The sequence below is a fragment of the Actinia tenebrosa genome, unplaced genomic scaffold, assembly GCF_029948245.1.
Source record: "Actinia tenebrosa isolate PJP-AT-01 unplaced genomic scaffold, QUT_ActTen_1.0 PGA_scaffold6__47_contigs__length_16458017, whole genome shotgun sequence".
NCBI lineage: Eukaryota > Metazoa > Cnidaria > Anthozoa > Actiniaria > Actiniidae > Actinia > Actinia tenebrosa.
In genome coordinates, this window is record NW_028292583.1 from 9,071,541 (window position 1) to 9,088,031 (window position 16,491).

The window sequence follows — 16,491 nt, forward strand, 5'->3', positions numbered from 1 at the left end:
CAGATATTCTTTGAAATAGGGCAAAAGTACGATGATGCACGTTCCACTTAGCTTTACTAAATGCATCCTACATGGGGGTACTCTTGCCCGTTTAGGGTAGGGATGTGCCGCTGAGCGCACTGAACCCTGACCCTGTTCAAGAGTAAAATCGATGAATTCATACCCTGTTCCAGAGCAAGATTGCTGAAAATCATACCCTGTTCCGGTATTGCGAAAATGGATGCCCTGTTCCAGAGAGGAGAGAGCGTGATTTCACATACCCTGTCCCAGAGCAAGCACGATTTTATATACCCGGTTCCAGAGTAGAAGCGCTGAAAACCATACCCTGTTTGGCGGCACGTACCCGTATAGCGAATATAGGGGAGTACCCCCCCCCCCCCTCCCCGGGTAAGGGGTTTATCATAGCTATAGTCTAGGGGCCGACTAACCTCTCCTTATACGGTCAGTTTGTCAGTTGTCTTCATTCAATGCCTTTATTTTATTACGAAAGATATAGCATGTTACAAGAATATACGATATATCTTTTGAGGCTTTCCTATATTAAATTATTTACAAATTATGATAATACCATTAAAAACCGCCTTTCTTTACCCTAAAATTATTGAATATCTATTAAGATATTGCAGAATTGTTGTTGAGTTGAAAAACCGAGACCAAATTTAGTGGAAATTTGGATTACGAGGTACGTTTTGAGTGCCGTTTACATGTAAATAAAGCCCTTTTGAATGTTGTAAACGTATCATATCTTACCAAAACACAGGCAGTCAAAACTGGATTTTGCCAAGTTTATATCAAAATAGTTAATATATATTTTTTATTTCTTAATTTGGGAGGTTCATATGTTGGTTATCCTGAGTAGTTCAGTGATGTTTTTTTTTGCGGACGTCCTACTGGTGTGCCCCTTCCTTTTTCGAGAAAAATAGATTCTTTTTTCAAGTGTTTTTCCAAAAAAGCTTGTGGTCTCAGCTTCCAAGTCACAACAACTACATTTGCACTTTCAAGAATTAACCAAAAAAGTCAAATCCCAGGAGTTTTCAAGGAGATGCACGAACCGCCCTAACTATTCGAGTTTTTAGTTTCTCAAAAATGACATTGCGCAATACTTGTGATACATCATCCCATTAATCCTTGATAGCTGACAGCGAATTACTTTCTTAAAATCAAATGGCATCTCATTTTCGTACCCCAAAACGCCATAGCTTAACATAAAATATAAAGTTAATCTTCGTATTTAGCTTGCAATCCCATGCCGGCATAACCCTTTGTTTTGTCTTATCTCAACTCTGATCTCAACTATAATAGAACATTTGTCGGAATGGTTTGGAACTGATTATTGAATTGTTTATCAAAAGCAATGTGCAATTATTACCAATAATGACAGAGGCAGATCGCCAAGCTTACTCCCGAGAAAACATATTAAATTCCAGCTGTTACCCACTGCATTGAGAGTGAAACGAAAGAGTCTTCCTAAAGATGCTAGGATATAAAACATACCACATAATCTATCGTAAAAACCGTTGCTTGGCAGCCTTTGATTTATAACTAATCTAGTTCCTTTACAACAACAGAACATGGTTTCACATTTCCGACTAATGATTTTAATTTTCTGAAAATAAGTGTCGAAAAGAGAAATCCTCCCTGCCTTAACGCTTAATTTACAAATGGTGATTCCATTCTGGCAGTATGGATGAAATATATATCTTTAAACTTTTAACCTTGAATATCATAGCCTTGTGTTACTGAAGTCATCATTCAAATAATATTTGATCCCTTGTGTGAATGCTTGGGTAGTATAATTCGCTGTACATAGAGCGTAAGGTTACCACAATTTATCTTTCAGAATTCACTGCTCTAATATTCTTTGTATTACATCATGAGTTCCTATCAGGGTTCTGTTAATGGAAAACGACAAAAAGATGCATTAAAACACACAAAATGAGTGAACAATGAAAATTGTGGTTTTGGGTGGATTGAATAAGTAAGCAAAAGGACTGATGCACAACGCGTTGTTATCAGTGATAAGTAAGGTCTTGCTAGTTTACCACATTACCCAGGAAACGTGATCGATAACGGTGATGGGTTGTATGTTAATTCAGGTGTCTGGCTTACCCCATTATTCCTACAAATATTATAATGCAATCCTCTGTTTTCTGGACAAATGTAAGTTCACTAAAGGGAAATAAAACTGAGTTCAGCATATAAACAACAAAAATATTGTAAGGGTATTAGCTGTATCATATCATACTACTACTGACAAGATGATTGGCAGTTGATGCATACATGGATCACAAGATGATTGGCAGCTGATGCATGCATGCATACATGGATCACAAGATGATTGGCAGCTGATGTATACATGCATATATGGATCACAAGATGATTGGCAGCTGATGCATGCATGCATACATGGATCACAAGATGATTGGCAGCTGATGCATGCATGCATACATGGATAACAAGATGATTGGCAGCTGATGCATACATGCATACATGGATCACAAGATGATTGGCAGCTGATGCATGCATGCATACATGGATCACAAGATGACTGGCAGCTGATGTATGCATGCATACATGGATCACAAGATGATTGGCAGCTGATGCATGCATGCATAAAAGGAATACAAGACTGTTGTAGGCTGTTGGTGAGGTGAAGGGTTTCTAAGACGCATGTCCCGGCAGGCTTGGAGAGAAGTTTGCTGTTAGTTTTCTCTGGGCTTTTCGGAGTATGGGCACGTTTGAGGAGCAAATCACCTCTTAACATTTAATTCAAATTTGCTATTATAATTAATCATTACTGAAATAGTTTCTATTATTTCTATTGTTTTTATTATCATAGATCATTGTAAATTTTAGCAATTCAGTTTTTCAGCTGCAGGTGAGATGTTTAATAAATCTATCTATCTATCCAAGATGATTGGCAGCTGATGCATACATGCATACATGGATCACAAGATGATTGGCAGCTGATGCATGCATGCATACATGGATCACAAAATGATTGGCAGCTGATGCATACATTACCAAGGCTGTTACTAATACTTTGTTGCTAATGTTTTGTGGTCCAGAGATGGCGATATTTCATGAGGCGAAGCTGAGGGAAAAATTGCCATTGAGAGACCACAAAACACACTACTTTCCCAAGGTTCAAGTCAATAAAAGTGTTTTGTTACGTACCAAGTGTCAAAGAAAAAAAAAGCAGTTATTTGATTTTTTGACTATTTAATTTTGAAAAACTTAGAAAAACGTACATTTCTGAGAAAATCACTTCTGGTATTGTCCTTACCGGTCAACAACATATTGTCGCCCACTGAAAGCCGTTGCCAGGGGAAATTGAAATGTGATACCCTCTCGCCCACTCAGAGTAAGAGAAAAATGGACTTTGATGGTATTATAACAATAAAGATTATTATATGCTGTAGAGAACTTGAAACTGGAGTTGTAAATGGTTATAAAAAGTAGCATGTGCTAATAATGCCCCTAACCTCTTCCCTCCTCATTCTCACACATGTTCATTCCTCAGCAGAGAAAACCACGACTTTCAAGAATCTCATATCATTTTATCATCTTTCAATCTGGAGACACTTTTTTTTTTAGTTGGAGAATATCCTATAGGTGGAATATCACCTGTCTAGTTCTCCGAAACAGTTTAACTGTTGGAAGTTTAATAAATAAATAAAGAATATATAGCTCACCCTTTAAATATCTGTAAATGGAACAATGCAGGTAAGATGAAAGAGAGGAGTGTACAGCAACTGGAACCAACCAATGCCATCAGTATGGAGAAGTTTGGGATGATAAGCACAATAACAAGACTTGCCACTACCACACCAGCTCTTATTAGAGTCTAAAGAGAGGGAAAATATTCTTTCAGCAAAAAACTGGTATAATAATCCAATTCATCATCATTATCCTATATGCCTGTGCGGCACGCAGGGCTGAGTTTTCAATGAATGATATGCGATGGAGTTGCTGGCCCGATGCACATTGCCAGAACCCACTTAGCCAATATTAATTGTTGCCACCTGATAACCCAAGATGCATGTTATAATTATGATTATTTACCCTAATAAGCTAATTATCCCAGTTAACCTTTTGGTGGTTATAACTAGCTATCACCTATTTCTAAGTTATTCTTGTTATATCCTAATATATTATAGTAATGCCGGTACTATTGTTGTTGTCGTACAGTACTAAACACAATAATAAACTTACCCCATAATAGTAGTAGATTTTGCCATTATTAAAGATTTGCTTCTCGAGTATTGCAACAGCAGGGAACATCATAACTGAAAGAGAAATAATAGAGTATCTAAAGTACCATACTCCCTGCACAAATATGTTTTATTTGTGGAGCAGAAGTTTCCATCAGACACTAGACCCTATTTTTTCTTACATTCCGTTCTCCCCACTATTTTTTTTCTTCTTTTCCTCTCTTGTTTTCCATTCCCTTCCCTTCCTTTTCATCAACCACTGTTGAGTAGCAGCAATCGAAGTGAAAACTAACTTGCAATAATTTCTATATGAGCAATGACATATTTCAAATTTAATTTATCCATTCCAGTAATGTTTTGTATATTGAATGATTACTCCTCATGTGTCACAGTCATTAGAATATGACATAGAAAAACCTTTTATAAATTCAAGAAGCCACACTCAAACTATTAAAAAAATCATCATCTTATTCCATGTAAAATAAATACTAAGAATAATGTTGGAAGGGTGATAGATACTTTAAACAAACTAACCTGGATAAGTAAAGAAAAGGGAAAAACACAGGCAGCCTCTGACTATATAAGGAAATGGTCCTGAAAAATAATAATTACTAGCATTTAATAATAATTCATAATAACAAATATGGATGGAAAACATTAAGGGAATGTAGCTGACAGAATTGAGAGAGAAGCAACAATAACAAGGCCTAGTGTAAACTCCACATAAATATCTAGAAGGGTTGACCAGAAATGAAGTTAAACAATGTCAAACTAATGCAATTAATACGTTATAAGAATATTCTTTAATGGTCTATAACTGGAATGATAACCAATTATTGATCTGCAAGCATTGATTTCACATTATATACATTATTTCAAATTTGTTGTGTTGGAGGTCTTTTGATGTACATTTGATTCTACTGTACTTAGACAATCCACAATATGATGTGGTCCATTGTAGACAAATGGACACATTTGATTCTACTGTACATGTACTTAGACAATCCACAATATGATGTGGTCCATTGCAGACGAATGGACACATTTGATTCCACTGTACTTAGACAATCCACAATATGATGTGGTCCATTGCAGACGAATGGACACATTTGATTCTACTGTACTTAGACAATCCACAATATGATGTGGTCCATAGCAGAGGCGTGGACACATTAATTTTGTACTTAGACAATCCACAATATGATGTGGTCCATTGCAGAGGTGTGGACCCAGAAGCTAAGGCTTAGCCCAACAAATTAAACATTTTGTACACATGTTGATTGCATAGATTTATGCACCATGTTTAGTTACTTTCTAATTCTTTTTTAGCAAATGTACATACCTTTAGGTAAATTGATTGTTATGATGTTATTCGTGTTAATACCATAAGACTAGAAGGGAAAAATCTTTATTTAAGTGTCTAGTTGTTCTAGCACTTTCGCACTAATTGGAGACACTTTTCACTTACATGCACTACCACTACTTCAATGTTCTATGCACACAACACTCAACTGTTGATCTTTATGCACTCATGAATATTAATGCAGTGGGTCCAAGATGATCACGCCCCTAAAGTTATCAAGGGGTGGAAATGTGGTTTTATTTTACTATTTTATCCAGAGTTGCAAATAGAGAGTATCAAATTTCACTTTCACATTAGTTGTTCCAATTTATCTAATTAGAACAACAAACTAGATACTGATTCTAATTAATTTACAATGAAACCCTCAACATTCGAAAATCTTTTACCGTCCTCCAGGAGGCTTTTGTGTAGAATTCAATTAGAGTGCAAAGGTTACATTGCATGTTTCCATGGCAACTAATATGTTTATGTGTTGATATTGTGACATTGTAGTCTCCGTTAAAGTTTCATGGAAACAACTTACATAGTTAAGGAGATAGACCACCCCCTCTTGATTTGCAGCAGTCACATTGGACCCATGCCTTAATACTCCTGAGCAGGGAGCATAGGAGAGAACAACAAATCAAAAAAACTCAATTCACATGTGGCAACCACAGGGCTCGAACCAGCGACCCGACCTGTTGGATTCACAGTGGTAAAAGACGACGTGTTAGCAGCATACGCCACCCATACTAAGAAAAAGAGTCATAAATTTCATAACTATACTCTGCACACTTACAAATGGTTATTTATTAGTACATTTTGTCAAATGGCATCCTTACCAAGTATCCACAAATGCCAAAAACCATGGATAGTAATGTTACTAAGGTCAGTGTAAACTTTAAAATACTAAAATAACAGAAAAATGATGGTGAGGGAAAACAGTAACTTCATTAAATGACAGTAGTTCATTGAATCTCCATCTTGATTCTCTTTTATAAAATAATTGGGATAGTACATGCGCTACGATTGGTCGAAAACCATGTTTGATGGGGGCATGTTGAGAGAACACTCAAGAAGCTGGAAACCACTCTGCTACGCATCTTGGTTTCCTACACTCCTCTTGTGTTCTCTCAACACCCTGTGGTTTTGATCAGAGTATCAAACACAGAATTCAACTGTCTTTGATTTGTTAAATATATGAATTCACATGAAGGGTGTTTTACCCAGCAAATCTACATACATCAATGCAAAAGAATTACCTTCGAAATTTTGATCTGGCTGTCTTTGCACAGGATGCTTCTAGTGCCAGCACCATACCAGCACCCTGTTCAAATAAATAATCACAACAAGTTTAAAAGCTTTGACTTTCAGATAAATATATTCAATCAACATTTCTAATTCTCAAGAGAGATGGCGCAATAATGCTTGCAAAGGCACAGTTGTAATTAATAGTAAAAAGAATGAACTTACCTCATAACAATAAATTGCAATCCCCAAGAAAAATGGCAAGCCACTTATGTTTGCTAGTTTTGGGTGAAGTCTAAAATAGTAATGAAATAACATCAACTTTATCCACAAGGTATGGCACTGAGACTGTTAATAACTATTACTTCTAAAATGATAAGCTCCCTTTTTCATTTAGTCTTTTAAAAAAGACTAGTTATCTCTGCACATTAAATTTTTTTTTGAAAGAAAAGGAAATGAAGAAATAGAAAACGTGCGTGCGTGCTGTGTGCTGTCATAAAGCACAGGGGGTTGGCAGAACACGAGAGAAGTGTTAGGAGATCTAAGCACGATGTGCAGAGGAGTGCTTCTGGACATGCACTTCTTGAGTGTTCTGCCAATCTCCAAGTGCTTTATGACTGCACACAGCACAGCAAGCAAGTTTTTTATTTCTTTTATAAAATACAAATTACCATAATAGATAGGAATGATGCAATGGAAAGTGCGTGCGTGTGCAATGTGCTCTCATAAAGCACACGCTCCAAACCAATCAGAACTCGACATTCATAACAGTTTTTTTATAAAGTGCAATAAAACTCTCTTGGAAAGGTGAAGATAAAATGATACAATGAGGCTACATACTGTAATATACAATTTGAACCTGATTAAGGTAAGGAATGAGACAATTTTAAATATAGTGGGTGGGAGGGTTATGGCAATTACTGCAATAGCTTGTCAAATTTATAACTTACTTGACTCTATCAAAGTGTTCAAAATCAAACCAAAAGACCACACAATACGCAAAAACATTTGCAAAGTCTGCAAACATGCTGCAACGAAATAAACATGCATCATATTAAAACCTAATGCTGATTCAAATACAGTTGAATATTATATTTTACCCATATTAGGAAACGTTCATTATTTATCAGAGAGCCACAATACCCCCTGTGTCTTTCTTACTAACATTTTGAAGGCTCCATTGTATATATTTCAAGGCCCCCTATTTTCTCTCCCATTCTCCCCCTCAATAAATAATTAACAGTCCCTTACCTAAAAATGGCAAGGCGCTTTAGATGTCTAAAGTTCACTAGGACCAGCAAAGGTGGTAACAAGGTCAAGAGAACAGTATTTCTGAAAAAGAAAGATGAAATCATTATAAGAAAAATGAACTTCTTACCAACACTTCACTGTCATACCAACATCTTACTGACACCCTACCAACAACCTACTGACATCCTAACAGCATGTTGCATACACCCTACCAACACCCCACTGACATGCCACCAACATCTTACTAATAATCCACCAACACCCTACTGATATCTCACTCACATCCTATCAACACCCTACTGACATCCCACTCACATTCTACCAATATCAATAAATGATAAGGTAAATGATGATCTTTCATCTCTAAATAATTGGTTGATAGCAAATAGATTAAATCTACACTCAGATAAGACCAAATGTATGTATATTGGTACTAGACAGAGATTATCTAATTTCTCTTCTGGTTCTGAGATCATTGTTAATAATCATGTTATTTTTCCAAGTGATCAAATTAAATCTCTCGGAGTAATATTGGACAAAAATTTAAATTGGAGTGATCACATTGACCTAATTATTAAGAGAGTTAAAACAGGCTTAAGTGTTTTAAGACACGTGCTAAACCCTTTGTTACACAAGAAATTTTAATCAAAATCTACAATGCTTTAATAGCCTCATTTCGATTACTGCTCTGAGGTTTGGGGTGATCTAAATAAGGGTTTAGCAGATAAATTACAAAGGCTACAAAACAGAGCTGCTCGTATCATCACTGGTGCCACTTATGACATCAGATCTACAGATGTTCTGAAGTCTCTAGGTTGGTACCCACGCCATATTAGAAGAACCTTACTGTTGGCGAATTTAATGCATAAATGCATGAACAACCAAGCCCCTGAATATCTTCCAAATTTGTTTAATTTGCTATCAGAATCGACATCACACAATCTTAGAGGCTCAACAACGAAACTTTTTATCAAAAGATTTAATACTGAATATAGAAAGAGGAGTTTAACTTACAGGGGTGCTAAACTATGGAACAATCTTCCTCATACTGCTAGAAATCAATCAAGTTTTTACATCTTTCAAAAATGCTGTTTTAGCAGATTTCATCTCAACTAGCAAGCTCTGACCTTACCTCTAGTTTTTTTGATATTATTATTTTATTAATATTCGATAATATACATTAATATTATGTCTTAGTTACTTGTCTTAGTTATATATATATTCACGTCTGTCATGTAAACCAGTTATTCTGTTGGCATTATCGTGTATAAATAAAGGATGATTGATTGATTGATTGATTGATCTTACAGACACCCCACCATCACACTAGAGCAGTTTTGGTATCACTGTGAAAAGCTCAGTGCTGTATGCATGCCTTGCTCTGAACTGATGCTTTCTAGAATTTTAATTGGCTGATTGCTTTCTTGCACAATGGTCTGGCAGTGCCATGACCTTTCTGTGACCATGTCCATGCAGTACCCGTTTGTGTCATGTTCCAGGCATTTGATTGGATGGAGAATTAATTCTCAGGCAATTTGATTGGTCTGGCATATGCCTTGCCATGCCAAGACCATGTTTGTGTCACAAGCTTTTCACAGTGATACAAAAAACCACCCTACAAAAACTTCCCTAGTTACTGACACCCTACCAACATCTTATTAGTGACACTCTACCAATTATACCCTGCTGAACCCTACCAACATCTTAAGTACTGACAAACTACTAACACCCTATTGACACCCTACCAACATCCCACTATATCTAACACATTCTGTACTATTAGCTGCTTTTCTAGTAAGATCTAGGGAGAAGTAACGTTTGTGTACCCCTTTTTGCCTGGAATTAGTTGGTTTAAAGCACTGGAAATTGCTAAAAAGGTGCATCTTTTGTAAACCCCTCTATACTTAAAATTCTAGATACACCCCTGCTAGAGATTGATATTTTAGGCCATTAGATAACTGCATGGTTGAGTTATCATTCAAACATGTGCAGCATTATTGGTGTACTCAGGTGCGTGCTAAGATGGTACATAATCTAACTTTATTATCTTACTTTGAGAAGCGATCAGACGTCATATCTGCAATGTTCTCAGATATGAAGATAAGGTACGCACAGGAAAAGCCTAAAGAAAAAAATATACAAAATTTAATCAATAGCTTATTAATATATATAGAGAGGATATTACATGGGCGCGCGGAGATACGAATTTTATCTTCGAGTGAGATATCTAAATTGAACACAAGATAAAATTCGTATCTCCAAGCGGCCATGTAATGTTCTACATAGAAATCGATGAAACTTGAATAAAACAAAAGCTCAAAAATTCTTTATTAAAATAGCAAGCCGATTCAACAGCGATATCTTCACATGTGAAAGATATAATATGGTATCTTCCACTGGTGAAAGATATCAAGTTTTCGACACTAGAGAAATAGAGGATATTACATGGGCGCGCAGAGATACGAAATTTATCTTCGAGTGTTGAAAAGATCTCTCACGAGTGAAGCGCAGCGAACAAGTAGAGATTTTCAACACGAGAAGATAAATTTCATATCTCCAAGCACCCATGTAATATTCTGTTTATCCATAAAATCAATTTAACAAGCTTCTCATTATCATAAAAAGTTTTAATCTATAAACTAATAGCTTAAATACACATGGAAACGATATTTTCACATGTGAAAATAACATGTTATTTTCACACTGTGAAAATATCAGTTTTTCGAAAAGGAGAAATATAGGTATTTTATGGATAATTATAATATGATAAAACCTGGTATTTCATTGATATCTATATAATAATATATAATAAAATAATAGAATCTACTAACCTATTTGAGAGACAACTATACTTATATCAACTATTGCCTTTCCAGTCAAACCAAGAGAAACAAAACCTGTTAATAGTTCAAATTAAATGGAATAATTAATATTAACCACTATCATCGCTGAAAAAGTGCCAGAATTTATGTTTATTCTTAGGCAATAATTTTTATCTAATAGACTCCTATTTTAGGTAATTACACATGTTGGTCAACAATCAGCCACCTATTGAATGAGCATAGGCCAACACTGACACTGATTTGAACAGGCTGCCAATAAAGCCAAACAATTTCTAGTTTCTAGCAAATCTTATCCTAAAGACATTTGATGGGTGGAAAATGCTACGATATTACCCATTTCCTTCTAGGAGTTTGTTTGGTCTATACCATGACTCAAGGGTTTTTCTGAGTTCTCTTGTTTTCCTCCCTCCTACCTCCCTCCAAAACCTACCATCTAAATAAAATCCAATTCAGTCTGTGAGTTAGCCATGCCCTGACTTTGATCAGCCCATAGGTTGTTACAGGGTTCAATAAAATTTGAAGGTATTTTTTTTCATAAAAATTACTGGGCTATTCTTACTTTATTACAGTATGTGCCCTTGGTACCAAAAATATTGAATTATTTTCCTCCTGGTATAAATATTGACTCTTACAAAAACATATCTGCATTATAATGAGAGTTGACTGCATGTCTGCATAAAACAAATGCAATGCATTTTCCATACCTAAATCACCATAGTCTATTTCACGTTCTTGTTGCTGCAAATTACACAGTAATAATTTTGTGTTAAAGGGGGACTAGCATGTAAATCGTCCGACTTTTAATTCAGCTGAAACTTCAATGGAATAACCCTTAAAAGTCTAAGGCCTGTGGTTAACGTCGAACTTTCCATGCACTGAACTTAATTACATCAAAGAATGCCGCCTCATTATCACCTGTTATTATATGGCAAGGTAATTTCACGCGCTTTGATTGGTCAATTTGTGGTCCATAACTTACGGTACGGACCGAAAAATGAAACGGTTTACTGAGTGTACGTACTTATGATCTTTTAAAACATTCAAATCTTTATCAAGAAAATATATTTCTGGATGAAAATCGTCGGAAAAGCCTTCAATGAATAATTAAAGATAACTGAAAGTCATCTGGCATTTAATGTAAAACTTATCAAACAAGCGACAACTCTTTCATATAAGCGAAACTCTTTCGATCAAGGCTCTACACGGCACTAGTTGAGCGATTTTGTACAACTAGAAAAAGCTAGAAAAACTAACTATGCTAAAGCTAAAACTATGTCAAACTACGAACTAAAGGTTGGTGAACAGCGGCTAATTCAGTAAATGAAATAAAGATAGGTTTACCGTAGAATTAACGTAAATTTGTTATTTCAGTGAGCTAACAACGTCCAGTTTGAACTTATCTGAATCGATCGGGTGAAGAAGCCAGTAGTTTCTTTCGTAAACGTTTTAAGCAGTTTTCTAGGCTCATCCTGCTCTTGAAGTTTGTCCATATTTCAGTAATATTTTACCCCCACTTGAATTTGAATGTATTTTTAGACAGGAGAGTTGGCAGTACCTTTTTTAATTGAGTCGAAAGTGTGCCTTCTTCATGACTTCAGCCATTGTACATATGGCGGCCTGCTTCAAACAGTCAAAATGTTGAAAATTGACGAAAACTATCCATGTTCAGCCAGCCGTAATTTTTCAAAGCTTCTCATTCATTTCTGGAGACAGTTTTTGAGTTTTTTTCTCAATAAAAGGCAGGAAGACAAGCGGAAGGCTGTAGTATTTTTCATCTTGGTTGTGAATATCTTGAAGTTTGAAGTACGACAGTTTTCTTCTCAATCTCATGTTGAGTTCTTGAGGTCTTCTTTTGATGCCTTTTTTGCTTTGCATTTATATGTTTTGCAAAATAAAGCCTCACTTTTGTTAACTAGTATTTCAGAAAACTTTGAATTTTAGCTAAATTCTTTCAAAGTAAACTAAAACTTCGCCTTTTGAGCGCCTCAAACACTACATGACTTTTGGCACGTACAGGAAGCCCTTCCAATGCAGTTCTCGTTTGACATGCGCTGTCAACTTTACTTTTTGTTGCCTCGCCTCTTTTTGATCTCAATGTCTTGCCATATAATAAATATCTTATTAACCTCGTTTGCTCGGTCCGTACCAGTAAGTTATGGATCCTCGTTTTTTCCACTTTTTTATGGCCCGCGCGCTACGCGCTTGGGCCATAAGGCAGTGGAAAAAACTCGGTCCATAACTTACGGTACGGACCTCGCACTCGGTTAATAAGAGCTATATATCCATTGTTTTTAATGAGTTTGGTGCATGGAAAGTTTGACGTTTGCCCTCGGCTTAATAATCACTGATTAAATCTTTTTCCTGATATTCGGATGGGAAGTATTATATTCTTACAAATTTTTACGCTCAACGCTAAACATTGCTCCATACATTTTTTTGTATTTTGTAATCAAAATATCCGCAAGTTTTATACTCAGTATTGAAGAAAAGATACCATAAAATGATTCTAACCACAAGTAATGTACGTTAAGTCCCTCAATAGATCTTTGGGCTTATAGAAATAAATTAAAACATGAAATTATTTACAAAGAAATGTATGGAGCGATGTTTAGTGTTGAGTGTATGATGTCACAGACACCTATAGAAATTTGTAAAAATATAATACTTCCATTTGGATTGTGTAGTTCCAAAAATTATCCATACCCCCCTCACAGAGAAATTTTCATCCAAACAAAATCTGTAATTTTTGTTCTTCCTCTGACCCCCCTACTCTTTGGAAATTCCAAATTCCTCTGTGGGGATGGGTATGGATGATTTCTGGAACTACACAATATAAAGAAAAAACTTTAACGACTGATTATTAGATTATTATTAGACTGATTATTTCATTGAAGTTTCAGCTGAATTAATTTCGAAAGATTTAATTGCCAGTCTCCCTTTAAATAGAAAACAATAAATTATTTTTAGTTCCAGATGTTTTTTAATAAAGTGTGAAAGTTAAGAACAGTAAGAATAGCTCAAGGCTTTTAAACAATCACTGGATGTAATGAGGTTCAGTTGATTTTGAAGCATTTGTTTCTAGATAACCATATACTATTATGGCTTGTTATTCTGGTTCTCTGGTAGCCTCTTCAGGGGACTAGTAGCCTGACGAAACATGTGTCCTTTCACTCATACACACACATGCTAGTTGATGCACAATAGGGTATTAAGGTGAAATTTAAACTGCATCCGATTACTAAAAATAGCCCAACCCGGAATTTACATGGTGCACACGATATTAAGAAGTTTCCCTCTCTTATATATGCTCTCTCGATGCAAACTGCATGATTAACCAAGGCCAGCCAAACAAATGTTAACTCAAATTCACATATCATGTTATAGATGCTGAACAATATCACAGTGATGAATTCTGGAGTTAAGACTGTTTCTTGTTCACTTCTGATTATACACTCACACTGTCTTATAACATAAAATACATGTATGCTTTTAACAGAATGAATGTGAACACTTGTGCAGATTCAATTGTTTAAATTATACTCTTTTGTGATTGGCTAATTTGGGTAAAAATTTGTCTGGGTGGCCCAGTGGCCTAGCTTGGTTGGTGTAGTCCACTGCAAGTAACAGTACTTACCATAATTGCTTCTAAATTAGCACCATCTTGAATAGAAAATGGTTCTTTTTCTTCTGATATCTTTTCCTTTGCTTTGGTTAATATAGATTTTCCCCTTGACCAATTGATACTGACTAATTTGTTTTTGCAATCAACAATAAGAAGCATTGCTCTGACACTAAGATGAAATCAAAAATTGAAAACTTTATTTAAACACGGAAAAAATTTAAACAGTCAAATATCTTACAATAAAAAGACAGTTGCTGTTTTACATGATTCATGCCATAAAAAATAGAAGCAAGCCATATAAAAGCTATAACATCAGCAGCAGTTATAGTGCTAGGGGTTCTCCAAGAATGGTTCATGAAATACCATGCAGACATTCTCTGATGGACTCACAAGTCTAAAGTTTACAGAGTTCAGTAAAGAATGGAAATTAAAGCACCTTTTACTGATAAATTATCATTGGTCTAATGCAAAAGCTGAGGCAGCAGTAAAGATTGTGAAATAAAGACAGCTACAGAATTTGTCAGATGACTCTCATAAATAACCATATCACCTTGCTGGGGTGAGGATGAGCAACTAATTTTTATGTGAGAGCAGCATTAAGATTGTGGGTTCAATCCCTGGCTGGACCACCACTTAGGGTCTTAAAAAACTGATGCTATATAGCTAGGTGCTGCCTTAACAGATAGTCCTGAAGCCCAAATTCGAATAACTTTTGGACTTGAGACTATAGGTGCAAGCATATAGTTAATGACTATGGTGCAAGAGATCTAAACAAAGTTACCGGAAGGGCCAAGTTTAAAGAAATTCCCTCCACCCGACAGCCATTTCAAATTGCTTCTCAAATGCAGATAATCTTAGTATATTGATTGTCAATAGTTCTACCTTATTGTGAATAAACTCAACAAATCTATAACCTTGAAGATCAGATATGAAAACAAACTCAAACAAATTTATTGAACCACATTTTCTTAAACTTTACAATTTAAATCAAAATACTTTGTCCATTTCAAGCATGGGAACAGTTGTCTCTGATTGGTTGAGCAGGAGTTTATTTTAACCCATGCCAGCTCATGCTAACTTTGATTTAAAGAAGCCTAAAACTACAGGGGTCTGAAGCCGTCTAGGTCACATAATTTGAAAAATGGGTGTAGCAGGTTTGGACTAAAGACATAAAAAGCCAGTCCTGCCTGTCCATCCTTCCTCACACATCAGATGAATGTAAAGGAATTATTGTAGATGTAAAAAAACCCTGCAATGACCACTTTCACACATCCTTAGTACTGCCCCTTCACTTAAAGGGTTTTTTGAATTTTTTGATTGTGGGATGGGTATGGAGATTTTACAGAGTTGGAAATTGGTGCAATGTAACTCGGAAGGGACCCTGCTGTGTCATATTGTGGAGCAAGTTGTTTGTAAGAACAAAGTTACAAATATCAAACCATGAATGAACTGCAAATGAGCAAATTTTATATAACCTTAAAGCTAAGTTTAAACTAATATTAAACCATACCTTATGATCCCTACTAAAGCCATAATGACACAACCTTCGACGACACCAGCCTAATCGAAAACATATAGGTTACTTTTCATCAGTTTGTTGTGTTTATAAAACAAGTCGACAGGGACCCAAAGAGTAAGACATGAAGCACTAAATAATGCTTACCACTTTGAAGGCATAAGGCATTCCCAGTATGCCAGCACCAATAAAAGAGATAAAAATGTTAGCAAATATCGTAGTCGTACTTGTAGCGCCCCCATCATGCATTCTTACATACGAGTAATACAAGATTAGACTATCAACAAGTATGGGAGTTTTGAGATATTACTCTCCCTAGCTTTTCTTCTCTTATCGCCGGCTGAATGCCAACATGGCAAAGAATGTTTTACTAAGGGGGGTAGAGAACGGAAATTATTTATATCAAACCGTATATATGAAAAAAAAACACTGCTATTGTCCATTTAGTTATTTCT

At 35.7% G+C, this 16,491-nt stretch overlaps 1 protein-coding gene across 1 annotated transcript; it reads right to left on the reverse strand.

The window, feature by feature from the left end:
* Nucleotides 1–451: 451 nt before the first annotated feature.
* Nucleotides 452–16,490, reverse strand: LOC116300295 (uncharacterized). Its single transcript, XM_031709132.2, has 17 exons — nucleotides 16,184–16,490; nucleotides 16,031–16,080; nucleotides 14,533–14,689; nucleotides 11,603–11,636; nucleotides 10,887–10,952; nucleotides 10,108–10,177; nucleotides 8,056–8,136; nucleotides 7,755–7,832; nucleotides 7,030–7,099; nucleotides 6,819–6,883; nucleotides 6,399–6,465; nucleotides 5,557–5,605; nucleotides 4,749–4,808; nucleotides 4,216–4,289; nucleotides 3,696–3,847; nucleotides 2,110–2,169; nucleotides 452–1,892 (listed from the first exon to the last, which is right to left on the reverse strand). The coding sequence occupies exons 1-17, from the start codon at nucleotides 16,283–16,285 to the stop codon at nucleotides 1,844–1,846; spliced, it is 1,284 nt and encodes a 427-aa protein (XP_031564992.1). The 5' UTR covers nucleotides 16,286–16,490; the 3' UTR covers nucleotides 452–1,843.
* Nucleotide 16,491: the final 1 nt, after the last annotated feature.

Coding starts and splice junctions, on each gene's coding strand:
- LOC116300295 (XM_031709132.2), bottom strand. CDS start 16,285: ATGCATGATGGGGGCGCTACAAGTACGACTACGATATTTGCTAACATT. Junction 4,290..4,748: donor CCTTTTCTTTACTTATCCAG/GTTAGTTTGTTT, acceptor TTTCTCTTTCAG/TTATGATGTTCCCTGCTGTT. Junction 3,848..4,215: donor AAATCTACTACTATTATGGG/GTAAGTTTATTA, acceptor CCCTCTCTTTAG/ACTCTAATAAGAGCTGGTGT.